The 14,212-nt window shown below is 34.8% G+C and overlaps 2 protein-coding genes across 9 annotated transcripts in view; one reads left to right on the forward strand and one right to left on the reverse strand.

The window, feature by feature from the left end:
• Positions 1-5,550, forward strand: part of LOC115220814 (protein lifeguard 2) — a 45,611-nt gene extending 40,061 nt beyond the window's left edge. For all 4 annotated transcript variants that reach the window (XM_036510236.1, XM_036510237.1, XM_029790980.2 and 1 more), the window contains 5 exons: positions 938-975; positions 2,313-2,400; positions 3,709-3,816; positions 4,437-4,484; positions 5,103-5,550. In XM_036510236.1, coding sequence (XP_036366129.1) covers positions 938-975; positions 2,313-2,400; positions 3,709-3,816; positions 4,437-4,484; positions 5,103-5,252 — 432 coding nt within the window. In that variant the 3' untranslated portion in view covers positions 5,253-5,550. The remainder of the gene's footprint in view (positions 1-937; positions 976-2,312; positions 2,401-3,708; positions 3,817-4,436; positions 4,485-5,102) is intronic.
• A 574-nt stretch (positions 5,551-6,124) lies between these two features.
• The window catches only part of LOC115220997 (WD repeat-containing protein 60), a 105,997-nt gene continuing 97,909 nt past the window's right edge, over positions 6,125-14,212 (reverse strand). For all 5 annotated transcript variants that reach the window (XM_036510231.1, XM_036510233.1, XM_036510232.1 and 2 more), the window contains 4 exons: positions 13,338-13,383; positions 12,422-12,599; positions 10,742-10,808; positions 6,125-6,514 (listed from right to left, as the gene is read on the reverse strand). In XM_036510231.1, the coding sequence (XP_036366124.1) occupies positions 6,404-6,514; positions 10,742-10,808; positions 12,422-12,599; positions 13,338-13,383 (402 nt within the window). In that variant the 3' untranslated portion in view covers positions 6,125-6,403. The remainder of the gene's footprint in view (positions 6,515-10,741; positions 10,809-12,421; positions 12,600-13,337; positions 13,384-14,212) is intronic.

The raw sequence follows: 14,212 nt of genomic DNA on the forward strand, positions 1-14,212 counted from the left end.
TTCAAAGACAGTTGCTCCCATAAATTCCAAAATAAAATTTAGGATTTATGGAGGGCCAAAGTTGGGAACAAAAACAGGTCAGTGGAGACATACAAGGAAACTGAATGAAAACAAACATGGAAGGTTGTTAGACCAGAATGAGAGGAAAATAGTGAATGCTGGGAGAAGTTTTTCTTTGAAAACAGAGAAGATAGAAGAGAGAGAAAGAAAATGACCAGTCCTTTGAATGTCCATGCAGGAGAAGAAAGATGGACAATGGTCACGTGAGCAACGAGGGAGAGAATTTATGGGAGCAACTATCTTTGAAGACTCATATTGTTGATTGCTTGAAATGAGGAGTAGGTAGACAGCCAACAACTGATAAAGGGTCATTCTCTGTATTTACTTGTCTCATTTTCCATTTTCTTCTCTCGTTGTTTGCTTATTTAACTTGTTTGTTTTTGTATTTCATGTTATTTACATAAGTTGGTGATGTCCTGTATCCATATATATATATTATTATGTAATTGAATGCTACACATCTATTTCCAAGTAAGTTATATATATATATATATATATATGGACTTTTCCAGTTTCTATCTACCAGATCCACTCACAAGGGTTTGGTCAGTTTGGGGTTATAGTAGAAGACACCAAACTGCCACGCAGTGGGACTAACCCTAAAACCAAATGGAAGCTTCTCAACTACAGTTTTATTATATGCCCAGTTTCTTCACAAAAAAACCTATTCTATCCAAATCACAAGAAATCCATGTTATTTTTGTATCAGAAATTACAAAATCAAAGCCATGCTGGAGCACTCTTATGTATAAAGGATGCTATTGCTTCTTCTTTTGTTGCTTTGTTTTTTTTCTTTTCTTTATTATTCTGAATGTCTTCTGTAATTGATAATCATATCAAATGGAAATTATTATCCTTTTTTTTTTCCTTATTGCAGACGGTATCAATGTCTATTGTACTGGGTACAATAAGTTGGTAAGTATGTCAGATGAAAAATTTCTTGATAAATGTTTAATTTCTCATCAAGCTACTTACCACACAGCCACTTGTCTGAATCTCTGAGAAGAGTCCTTATTATTTACCGAATTGTCTGGAGTAATTTCCTTATCTTGATTATTACGGTCACAACATTTTGGCTAACCAAAATGCTATGCTCTTCAGGTACCTGTCATAATGGTAATGTTCTCAGAATTTCAAAACATCACGTCTCCTAGTCCCCATAATTTACTTGTCTGAACATAAACATTGTGTTGTGTGGTTTATCCTGCTACCTTGAGTTTAATCCCAAGTGAATCTGTCTACCTGCACAATGGAAGGAGAAAAATATATCACCTAGATTGAATAAAGGGTTCAGTTCAAATTTCCAAAATTGCCACTGAATATGATAGCACCTGAAGAAAGCAAGTGGATATAACAGGTGAAACGTTGTGTCTATAAAATCCAAGATAACGAGGTTACTAATTTAAACATGTGTATAAAACTCATCAAAGATTTTTATATTTTGACAACTCATGATCTTTGCTAATAAATATTGCTATAGCAGTGGCTAAAACTGACCAGTTTAAGATAAAACTCTTAAGATTACCATTTGGTAGTAAGTTTTTATCTATACGATAGATATTAATGAAAATGTAGTAGCAAGTCCTCTTGATTTTTTTTTTTTTATTAAAACATTCCTGAATTGTAGTTGCTAAGTAACCTTTTTACTCAGTGAATTAACAGTATTAAATGATTACAATACTCTAAGACATATTTTCAATTCTTTCTTTCTTCTGCTGTTTTACTTTTTTCTTCTTCTGGGTGCTTCTTTTTTTTTGTATTCACCTGAATTGTTTAGTGTAGCACTGTTTTTTCTTTAAGAATGAGCACTATGTATTTTTAAGTCTTGAATTTTACTCAGAGCAGTGAACGTGCTGGAGACATATTTAAACTGGTGGCAACTTGTTTTGAAATTTCTGATTGGAAATATTTCTTTGTTTACTCTGATAATGTCCTTGTACAATGCAAAGGCTGTAGTCTTGAATGCAACAACTTGAGTCATTAGGACAGGTTGGTCACTCATTCATAAATATTTGTGATTGTCAAAAGGTAAATCAATTGAAAAATGCCACAGGAGAAGTTGGTCCTCACCTGAGGCATTGATTAGATACCTCAATGTCTTCTCTGTTGAAGCAGAGTTGAACAGAACTGATTAACTCCAATAACTCCACTCTGCTGTCTCCTTAGCAATGTCAGTTATTTTCTTATGGAATTGTTTTGCTCTTTACCTCTCATATTCTTGAATTTCACCTTTTTTTTTTTTCCTCCCCCAGTTTCCATTCCACTAACATTGTTCTGATGTCAATGGCTGTCACTGCAGTTGTCTGTTTCTCAATTTCCCTTTTTGCTATGCAGACAAAGGTTTGTATTTTATTCTTCTTTAACTTGTTTTAGTCATTTGACTGTGGTCATGCTACAGCACTGCCTTGAAGGATTTTTAGTCAAACAAATCGACCCCAGGACATTGTTTTTTTTTTTTTTCTAAGCCTAGTACTTATCCTATTAGTCTCTTTTTGCCAAACCGCTAAGTTACAGGGATATAAACACACCAAATGGTGATGGTGGGGACAGACACAATGACAGACATCATCATAATTTGACATCTGCCTTCCATGCTGGCATGGGTTGGACGGTTTGATAGGAGCTAGCCAGGTAGAAGACTACACTGTGTCTGTTTTGGTACAGTTTTTATGGTTGGATGCTCTTTCTAACACCAACCACCCATAAAGTGGACTGAGTGCTTTTTATGTGGCACCAGCAGAGGCGAGGTCAGTTTTGGCAAGGTTTCTACAGCTGGATGCTCTTCCAAATGCCAACCACTTTATCATGTGGACTGGATGCTTTCTAAGTGGGACCAACACTGGCATGGTTACTAAGTAACTTTGAGAGGGAGGGGGCATTAGAGAAGGTGATTCTTGTGTCAGATGATGAAAGATTAGAGTGTGACAGAGAGGCAGAAACAGGCATCTTGCTATAGAGGAGGTACATGGTTACCTGGCCGAGAGAGAGAGATAGGTAACAAGAAAAAGGGTAGAAATAGGTGTGCTACTGTAGAGGAGATACATGGTTACCCAGCCAGAAGGGGCAGACAACAAGAGTGCAGGAGAGAGAGACCTTGGTGAAATGCCTTAAATTCTGAATTTTGCATCCATCCTTCTTAATTCTAATTAATAGAATTTTTATTTTGTAAGGCGGATGGGGTTGGGCTAGAGGTGAGAGTAAATTGAACAGTTTAGCCAGGTGTAAATTTTAAATCTTCCACTGCTCAGTCTTTCCATCCGGATTTAGATTAATCAGCTCGTTTCAACTTTTCCAATCAGTTTGTGTCGTTAACATAAAGTAATTATTTAGGTGTGTGTATATATTATATATATATATATATATATATATATAAAAGAAGAAATGAAGAATTTTAACAGACATCAATTTATTATCGTTGTCAATTCTCTGTTATCTACAATTATAAATTAATAAATTAAAATTACATTTTGAAAATTGCAAGTTAAATACTTCCTGAACATTTCATTGATAAAGAAGATTAAACCGGTGGAGCTTGGAGGTTTTGTGGAATACAGATTTATTTTTTAAGAATCTGGTTAATTTACTGCTTTCACTTTTCGGTACTTGTCATAAAAATGTATTTATTGTTCTGAACTCTTTTATATTTAGATTGACTTCACGGTGTGCTCCAGTCTCCTATTTGTACTCGTTATGGTGGTGATAATGTTTGGATTCTCGTTAATTATTACTCAATATGCCTTAGTCAGACCTCTGCCGGTGAGTAAGATAAAATTTGTTTTCCCTCATATCTTCACTTTATGTATGTTGAAGTAATGAATGGCTCATTTTCTGTTAGTCAAACAGTTTTTGCTATTTAAACATTTGTCAATTTAGACAAAGGGTAAAACCCAGAGACTCCCCTCTCTCACCCTCCAATTCAAAATAATGATTTTTAAAGTTTTGTATGTTATCCATCCATCTTCGCTGTCCTCTATTCCTGGGAGAGTTGTTGAGAAATGTCAATAGTAGTACAGCTGTGGCCCCTCAATGTGGAGAAGTAACAGCTTGACCCAGAGAAACTCCATCTCTGAGCTATGCACCCCGTTGAGTAACATCAACTGAGACAAGTGAAGAAGTTTCAGTAGCTAAAGCCATGTCCATGAGTGGTGAGAAGCAGAACTGCAAGTGCTGGCTCAGGAATGCATCAACTCCAGGATTTGATCCTCAAAAGAGAAGTTGGTCAAAAAGCTAAACTTGCCATCTTCGACTTGGCTCTCCTGCTTATCCTCACCTGTTGCTATGAATGCTGGGTAATGACTGAAAGTTTTGGATTTTATAAATAATGGAAATTATTTTGAGATTAGATTAACTTCAATTACATCTTCTTTAACTTCTAGGTCCTGACCAGTGTTTATGCTGCACTTATTGCTTTGGTTTATGCCTTGGTAAGTCTATTCTTTATTGTTTTTATATCTGTGGAGGGTTAGGGGTGTTGGACTCATGAATGTAAGATCGTGGTTTCAATTCCTGGACTGGGCAACACATTGTTGAGCAAAACACTTCATGTTGCCCCAGTCCACTCAACTTTAGAAATAAGTACCACTAGTGGAGGCACATCTTTTGATGGTTTTTAGGGGTTGGGTTCATATCCATGAGATTGCTTGGTCCAGGGATTGAAACCACAATCTGTTGTTCTTGAGTAAAACATTTCATGTTGCTCCACAGTCCACTTGGCTGGCAAAAATGACTTTAGCCTGGAGAGGGATGGCCTCTGCCTGGCTTTCTCATCCTAGATATGCTGTATGGCTGCAACCCCTAAAGGGTTAAGGGACTTGTCAATATCCATCTTCTAACTTAATGACATAAATTTTAAGGTTCAAAAGAAAACTTTTTTCTCTTAGACAGTAATTAAATTTTTACTTTCATTCCTGTCACCAATAATTTTGTAGTTTTTATGCTAGAGGGGAAAATACCTATATTTAAGTGTGGCAGTTTCTTATTCTTTAAACAACATTCTAATAAATTTATTAAAAAAAATAACTAATAAATATTTTTCTTTTCAGTTTTTAATCTTTGACACACAGTTGATAATGGGAGGAAAGAAATATGCACTAAGTCCTGAAGAATATATTTTTGGTGCCCTGGCTCTCTACATTGACATTATTGACCTTTTCCTCTTGATTCTGTCATTATTTGGAGGAAATTCTAATTAAACCAACTCACCAAAGACTGCTAGATTTCTCCCATTTGTGTTCTGTCTGTTCTTATTATAGTATATGGCATGTTTCTGTCCCTTTATTACTGAAATCATTCTCTTGTTGATTAATACCTCTCAACATTGTACCTATAAATAAAATGTAATAAATGATAATACACTTTGAAATAGAGCTCTTTTTTCGAAGACAGATTTTGTGAAATTTACTTCACCTTATTTTATCTATTTTTTTCTATCATCATCTTTTGTAATATTTGCATTTTCTAGAATGAACAAAATAAACAATTATTTCTTTACAAGTTTGTCATTTCTTTATGCTGTCAGATACATCATAAATTACTCTGTAAAATATCTTCATTTAAAAGTATTTGGCAGCTAGCTTTATAAATACAAGTGCTAAATATTTCACTGATTCAGAGATACAACAATCTTACAAAAAAAAAAAAAAAAAAGGACAAAGTTCCTTTTATACTTTGAAGGTTTAGAAAAATTTTTTGTTCTGTAAACTTCTAGTTTAAATTTTGGGGTTGCAATCGTTTGGCAGTTACCTGATGTGTGATCATTGAAGAGCCATTTTAGCTGTTTAAGAATACAAAAACCATTTATTTAAAATTATTTCTTAATCATATAATCTTTTAGATTATGGTATAGTCTTTGTAGTGGAATTGTCAGCAATAAGATTACAGAAGTATAACAAACCCTGACACTTCGTAAGAGACTCTGCTATTTTAACAGAGAAATGGAAAATGAATTTAACTGATTTTTGTCAGTTCTTAAATGGCTAAAATGACTCTTCCATGGTATATTTGTTATATTTAAATATCTTGAATATTATTGAATAGTAGTTTTTTTCCCCCCTTCTTTGACCCCCCCCCCCCCGCAACTTTTTTCTTTTTTGGTGGGAGGGGGCATGATATCAGACCATTTTATTATTAGTGCTTTAATTTATAGACTGGTGACAAAAAGCAAATGTTGATCCAAGCAGGATCTAGGCATGAAATATTTAGTTCTTTGTGTTGGATCATTTTAAGATATTTAATTCAGTATTTTCATTCATCACTCCCACCTTGCAGCCTGTTGAACAAATAAAAAGATGAATAATTTGCTTCTCTTATTATTATATATTTCATAAAAACATTTCGGTTGTAATCAAGATCTTTCCAAATATTTTTCTAGAAATTCCCATTCTAAATCTTGAGGTTGTGAGAAGGAAGCAGATATTGTTTGAATTTCAATTTTTCCTGAAGACAAACATAAAATCTGGGAAAAAAAAGAACAGGCCATGGTTAAATATATAAAGATACATTGGGTTCATTTAACAATAGAGAGGTTAAAAAAGGAAAAGGAGATTTAATGCAGCAAAACGGAAACGAAGCAGTCAAAACAGACACAACATGACTTGCTAAAAACAGCAGACAGGCACTGTCATGCCTTTGGATGTCAGAAGTGAAAGTAGAAAAATCTGACGTCAGACGTCAACTTCGTGTATTTACGTCATGTTTAAACTTTTGTTTATTTACGTACCACCACGCTAGGTTTATAAAAGCTTGAAGTTAATTTTTAAAATAAATGTGATACTTATTCTGTTTAAACTTTATAAATAAATATATTCTTGCATTATTCATTATTGTTTTTAAAAAAGAAATCACACCAAATCTGCACAAATGAACCCCCATGACCATCACCGTGATTACATACACCAATCAGAATGACCACTGACCACCACGTGCGTAATTCAAACTTTGAAATTTATTCAGTTAGAAACTTTCAGTGTGATTATCAACACGTGCGAAACAATTTTTAATATGGCTTTTGCATATCCAAGTTTAAGAGGAATTAGTCATCGCGATATTACCATGGCCACGGCTACAACAGCAGATAGCATTAATTGGCTTAAGAGACATGGCCTTTTGAATACCCAGAAAATATGTATATCGTGTGGAGGTAGCATGAGTGAAGTAGCGAAAAAAAGTATATCGGATGAAGTAATATGGTCGTGTGGAAGGCCTTGTAGAAAATCCATGTCAATTAGAAAAGGAACATTTTTAGAAAATAGTAAATTGAAGTGTCAACAAATCATAGATATATTGTATTACTGGGCCAAAGAAGATTTAGCAAAAGGAATAGGACAGGAATGTCATTTAGCAAATGTAGCCGTGACAGATTGGAGGAATTTTTGCCGCGATATATGTGCAGAATATTATGTTGCACAGAATATTAAGCTGGGAGGACCCAACAGAATCGTAGAGATAGACGAAACCGCGTTTGTTAGGAGAAAATATAATGTTGGCCATCGGGTTAAAACGCAGTAGGTGTTTGGTGCTTTAGAAAGAGATACCAGAAGATGTATTTTAGTGGCAGTGGAAGATCGGACAGCGGACACTCTTTTACAAATTATACGAGAGCGTATATTGCCTGGTACAACCATAATTTCTGACCTTTGGCGTTCGTATAATACACTCAGTCAGCTAGGATACAGACATTTGACCGTGAATCATTCAATAAATTTTGTTGATCCGGTAACATTTGCCACAACCAACCACATAGAATGTTTATGGAAACACATAAAGAATCGAAATAGAAGAGAATGTGGAACAGCCAGAAATTTACTTCAGACCCATCTCATCGAATTCATGTGGCGCTATGAATTTAAGGACGATATATTCGGAAAGTTGATAGAGCAAATTCGACAGCTATATCCATGTATTTGAGATATACAGAGTATAAGTATCAAGACAGAATGAGTATTGCATTTATTTTTAAACTTAACTTCAAGTTTATATTTTGATAATCTCTCCGTTGAAAATAATATTTGAAAATAATTTGCGTTTATTAATTTGATATATTTGATTTTTACATTCTAAATAATTTGCGTTTATTAATTTGATATATTTACACGCGTTTTTGATTTTGCGTTTTTTAATTTGATAAATTATACGGAAAGAAACGAAGATGGACGAGAAAAAGTGTGACGTCAAAATGACGTCAGATTTTTCTTCTTTCACTTCTGACATCCAAAGGCATGACAGTGCCAGCAGATAAATTCCCTCAAAGTGCACCCTACCAAGATATGACCACTAAAACTGGAGTGCTTTTAATCATAGGCCTGATTGTTTCCACCCTGTTAAAAATGCAACCCATAACAGTAGCTACTGTTGTACAAAAAAACCCCTAAACCTTTTTATCTTTTTTAAATAAAAGGTATTTCAGTGGTGAAAGTAAACTTCCTCAATAACTTTGTTAATGCAAAATTGTGAAAACAATGCTCTAGTACTTCTACCTATTGACTCTGCCAGGTTACTTGTGGTCTTTGTTCCAGCTTTTTGAATTCTTAGTTCAAATCCTGTTGAGACCAACTTGATCTTTCATCCTTCTGGGATGGTGGTGGTGTCAATAAAAGGAAGTACCAGGGAAGTACTGGGGTCTAGTATCTCTATTTCTCTCAGAATTGGCTGTGCTGCACTGTGAGAGGGATGTGGGGACTATAAATGGTATCTCTTTCCTCTAAGACAATCACTTCCACTTTTATAATGGGAAGAATACAGCCACCAAAGCTCTAATCAACAGCATGACACATAATGATGAAATTAGAAACATTTCTGTCCAACCATCCTTGATATATTTTACAAAATATTTGCTATCCTACAAAAACAATACATGGATCTAATTCAACCATGGTGACACTTTTTATTCATTTTTCTTTGAGGATTTGTTTGTTTATCAGGGGATTGGTGTTCATCTCAAGCTTTTAAGCAGGTGAACCAAATCTCTCCCTGGCCCAGCACAAGGGAGATTAAATAGAATGGTTTCAAATTTTGGCAGGAGGCCAGTGATTTTAGGAGAAAGGGTAAAAGCTGAATACATTAAGTATAATCTTCGACTGATCCTTTATTTTATTGACCCTCAAAAGGAGAAAGACAAAGGTTGACCTTGGCAGAATTTGAACTCTGAACATAAAGGGTCAGAAGGAAAGCTGCCAAGCATTTTGTCCAACATGAGAATGATTGACAGCTGACCACTTTAAATATTTAGAATTCTGACACAAGGCCAGCAACGTGTGTGTGTGTGTGTGGGGGGGGGGTTGATTACAGTTTTCCCTTCCCCTGCTCAACTGGAACTTATTAACTTTGAAAGGATGAAAGGCAGAAGAACCTGAAGAGCCTGAAGAGATATTGCTAAGCATTTTGTCTGCTGCAGTAACAACTCTGCCAGCTTTCTATGGCCAGAAAATTAAATACTGCAGGTTAAACAAACCATTCGTCAATTTTACATCTGCTGCTCTTCCCAGGTTGTGAATTATCCCCTCAGTGGTACATACTCGAAGTTAAGTGGACTGAATTGTTGTGAGTTAAATATTTTGTTTAAAATCTTATAACAGGATGTGAACTCTAAATCTTACAGTTGCTCCAGTCTGAGCTTGTATTACTTTTTCTCGGTTCTTAATGGGTGCTTGAAATTAAAGTGTGCAACCTACAAAGCTTCTGTTTTGGTCTTTTGATCAACTAAAAGCACACACAGTTTATACGTAGTTAAATTTATGTTCATTCAGCTAACTAAAGGACCCATTAATGAATCCAATGCTTTTGATGCTTCTTATATTAAGGGGTTGGACAAAGAGAGAAATGGAGATACACCAGTGCTAATTATATTAGTAGATATTATCAATAAAAATGTGGAAACAGAGACAATATTTTGATTATGAAGTCAGTGAATTGCCAAAAGAGAAGAATTTATGTTGCAAGATATCAACTGATTTTTAATTTCTATTTTACTGCTCGTTACATGTAAGTGGAGGTATGTGGGTTAATGGTTAGGGTGTTGGACTCGTGGTTGTAAGATTGTGGGGTTTCGATTCTTGGATTGGGTAATATGGTGTGTTCTTGTTTCAGTCCACTCAAAGGTGAATATTGTGCTAAAGAATCCAGGAAGCCGGTCCTGTGTGTCTGTCTGACTCAGGAAGGATCTTTACATGTAAGAAATTCAGGCATTTATAACATCAACAGCTAGGCTGGCCTCTGAATCTCTTTGACTATGAATTGGGATGGATTCAAAATAAGGAAGATCTGCAAGCTCTAGGTTGCAACAACATTACCCTGATAATTTTCTTGGAATCATTATCAGGAGGAAATAGCTTTGTGTAAGTCAGAAATGGCTATGAGCTTTAAAAAATGTATGTTGCAACCCCAAGGCTCCAGATTTGATTCCACAGTGTGGCACCTTGATTAAACATGTCCTTCACTTGACCAGTACTTTATGAGTAGAATTTGGTAGATTGGAACTGTACAGAAGTCCATTGTGTATGTATGTGTATAGCTTACAATGCAAGTGAGATGTGAAATAATGTACCATTGGTAAGAAAACCAGAAAGCCTGGAGTTCTTTGAAAAAAGTCTTTGCAGTATTGGTCTTGCATTGAGTTCCTGTCTACATAATGCTCTTATTCGAATATAATGAATCACTTAAAACAAGAAAAAATAAACTTCTTTACCATTCTTTCATTTGGTATTGTATGACTTTTGTCATCTGAATGACAAAATATTTCCATCGCAGTGATTCTATAAAAGCGAATGAAAATATAAAACTAAAGATTAGAAACAAATTGTTTGAAAAAAATTGTTAAAATATCTTTCTTTTCTCACAAAATATTTCAATGTAGGATTTTATGGAAAAATAAAATTAGACTCTTAATATGTTTTAAGTTAATACATAAACCAACATAAAATACATGGGTGAAGCTAGGTTAAAGGAATAAAAAGATAGTGGGTGGACGGTCGTTAAAGAGTGTTCATAGCAAAGGAACAAGGCTATGTTACCATTGTAATCACTTCAATGTATATTCATAAAGTAAATATTATTAAAATATTCTGGTCAACTTGTATAAATTGCACATAGAACTAATCATTTTGAGGCTTTCTTAGAGACTGCACAAAGTGTCAATAACAACTTCCCAATACCTCTGGTGAACTTCTCAAATGAATGGCTATTTTTGTTCCTCAGTTTTTTACCAATCGCACCAATATCATTTTACACCTATGCGAAAGATAAAACAATTTCTTTATTCGTCTTCATTTCAATATAACTATATATCTTGTCTGCTATCAACATCAAGAAATACCTTTGGCAGCTGCTTCCACCAAAATAAGAACATTTACTGTTCTGACAATCCAGTAATGTTAAAGAATATCAATTGTATAACAGCATTAGCACCAGTGAACACTACTGTATGGGACTTGTTTGGTCAGCCAGTCCTGAAATGCAGGATATCACAAGAATTGGGCTAACCTTGTTTACATTCTTTTTAGAGGAAGTGGGGAACTTCCTATTGGGAGGGAGAAAGCTGTAACTCTTCTATCATTTGTTTCTGTTCTGTAACAGAATCATTACAAGACTGGGTTTTTGGTGTAGAAAACTTCCAACAAGATGACCCCGAGAAACAACTTTCAGTTCAAAAGATTCTTTTGACGTCACATGCTAGAGCTATCAGTCTCTCCTGGAAGAAACTTATGCTTTACATTGCTAGAGCCACATCAAAAGGAGACATTTCTTTTCCCCCCTTTCCTTACAAACAAGATATTTCAGCTCTTTGGTATTAGGAAGGGCATTCAGCTGTAAAAGCCATGTCAAAACCGACAGTGAAGCCTGGTGCAGCTCTCAGGCTTGCCAGCTCCTGTCAAACCATCCAATCCATACCAGCATGGAAGATAGATGTTAAATGATGATGATCTCCTATCTGCCTTAACTTGTAGCCCATGGTATTATCTGACTTCCTGAAAAGGTTTGAAAACAAGTTTTGATTCTAGAAAATTATTATTTTTAAATCTCACAATGAGAGATATTCAGCAATAGTACTTTGGAGTAAAGACTGTTTGCCAACATAACATGGCAGTCCTAGTTTAGGACGAATGTTGCTGTAATTTAGCCCCAGGAGACATTGTCTCCAGCTGGCTATATGACGCTGAGCTGAGTGGGGGTGCTAGGTTCCCTTGTTTGAAAATATAAGGACCCAGATCATGTTGTATAGCCAGCTGGAGACAATGTCTCCTGGGGCTAAATTACAGCAACATTCATCCTAAATCAGGACTGCCATGTTATGTTGGCAAACAATCTTTACACCAAGTTTTGATTCTGTTTTCAAAATGAGATATATTTGCATACAAAAGATCATTACCTATTTTCAATGGTTCTCTTATGAACAGGTTTGTTATGCTGTTGCAGCAGGTCGAACACAAAGACAACACTGTGATCAGCTATTGCGTAGAAAACACAAGGTCGTGTTTTAGACCATCTGACCTGTGTTATACTTGAGATTCCAGTCATGGACAATGGCCAGCTGTTGATAGCACATTCTAATAAAACAATGAAAACATTGTCTAAAGGTAATGAAGATACAAGAGTAAAGTGTTTAAAATAAAGCAAATTATTACATTATAAGGTTAAGAACTTATGTCATTATCTTTATCTTATATTGTGCCCAGTCATGAAAACAATGCCAAACACTAGGAAGAGGGGACGAAGAACTTGTGCACTCTGCAAACCACAAAGTAGGAATTCTGCATACAAGCTGACACAAGGGAGAGTGAACCCTTTACTTTAACCATTTAGCATTTAAATTAGCTATTTCTGGCCCAAATATTTGACCCATTTTACGTTCAATCCTTCACACCTACCTGAAAATGTCATAAAAAATAATCACATTATCGAAACCTTGAAGCTATGAGATAATGCCTGATTAATTCAAAACAATGTGAATAAGTAAACATTGTATTTAACAGAGTAATCTGAATGCGAAAGGGTTAAATAGCCTCCTTAGTGTTAGTGGCACAAAGTCTCTTGTTGCTGTGTGTTTTGTGAAGAAGAACTGTGACACCTGACCAAACCTGTTAGTATGGGACAACAAACATAAACTAATGATGATATATTTAAATCGATATTTATGTGCTGTCTAGTTTTAGATGCATTAAGATCATGGCTTCATTCATACTTTGTGTGACTAATACACTTTTTGATGCATAAAGAAGATTCATTTTTTGTGTCCTGCTATTAGTCTATTACTTGAAAAAATATTTTATCACATAAGTACTTACCACGGTTTGTATGATACAGGTGAATGTTGCCATCAGAATATCCAGTCTTGATTGTGTGTGGAAAAATATAGAAATCACATCTAAATATTCCAGTAAACATTCTTTGAAAGAGAGTTAACACAAAATAAAAAAATAAAAAAATTACCTGATGTTTTGTCCTGAAAATGACAGAAGATAACAAGAAATTTGAAAGAAAATTTTATTTAAATCTAGTGTGGCTGTCATCCAGTGAAATGTTGTTCAAACCAATTATTGCAGTATCCTATATTCAAAGTTTGTTCTTTTTAATGCAATTCAACATTAAAGTACATTACTGCATATACTTTATATGCACTTTTGACAAGTTGTGGTGCACCTGAGCACTGTATACAATAATTTCATTATTATTATTATTATTATCTGTTTCTCATTTTCTGCACTAATAATAGAGATGTCATTTCAAATGTATTTTATGAAACAGAGGTCAGCAAAATTCAGTATCTCAACCAGGTTGTCAAACATTAGTCATATCAGAACTTAGTAGGATGATCTCTTAACCGCACAACAATTTCCTTGCATGTAAGAAAGAAAGAAAAAATTAAATTGTGGCTTGAAGCTGACAACTGCAACAAAAGCTGATGTGTTCAAACAACTTCGGCTTTGATGCTTCAGAACATCATCTTCTTCTTCTATAGCCTATTATAGATCGAAAGCGTTGGCAATGCTTCAGCATGATGTTTAAAATATATAATACTATAATAATCTTATTGATTTTATATTTGACAACAATGTGTACACAACAAATATGTACATTATTTACATTTGACGGATATTTGTCCTCATCTTGTTTGTTGTTAACACAATGTTTTAGTTGATAGACCCTCCAGCCTTCATCA

Source organism: Octopus sinensis, linkage group LG17 (assembly GCF_006345805.1).
Source record: "Octopus sinensis linkage group LG17, ASM634580v1, whole genome shotgun sequence".
Taxonomy (NCBI): domain Eukaryota; kingdom Metazoa; phylum Mollusca; class Cephalopoda; order Octopoda; family Octopodidae; genus Octopus; species Octopus sinensis.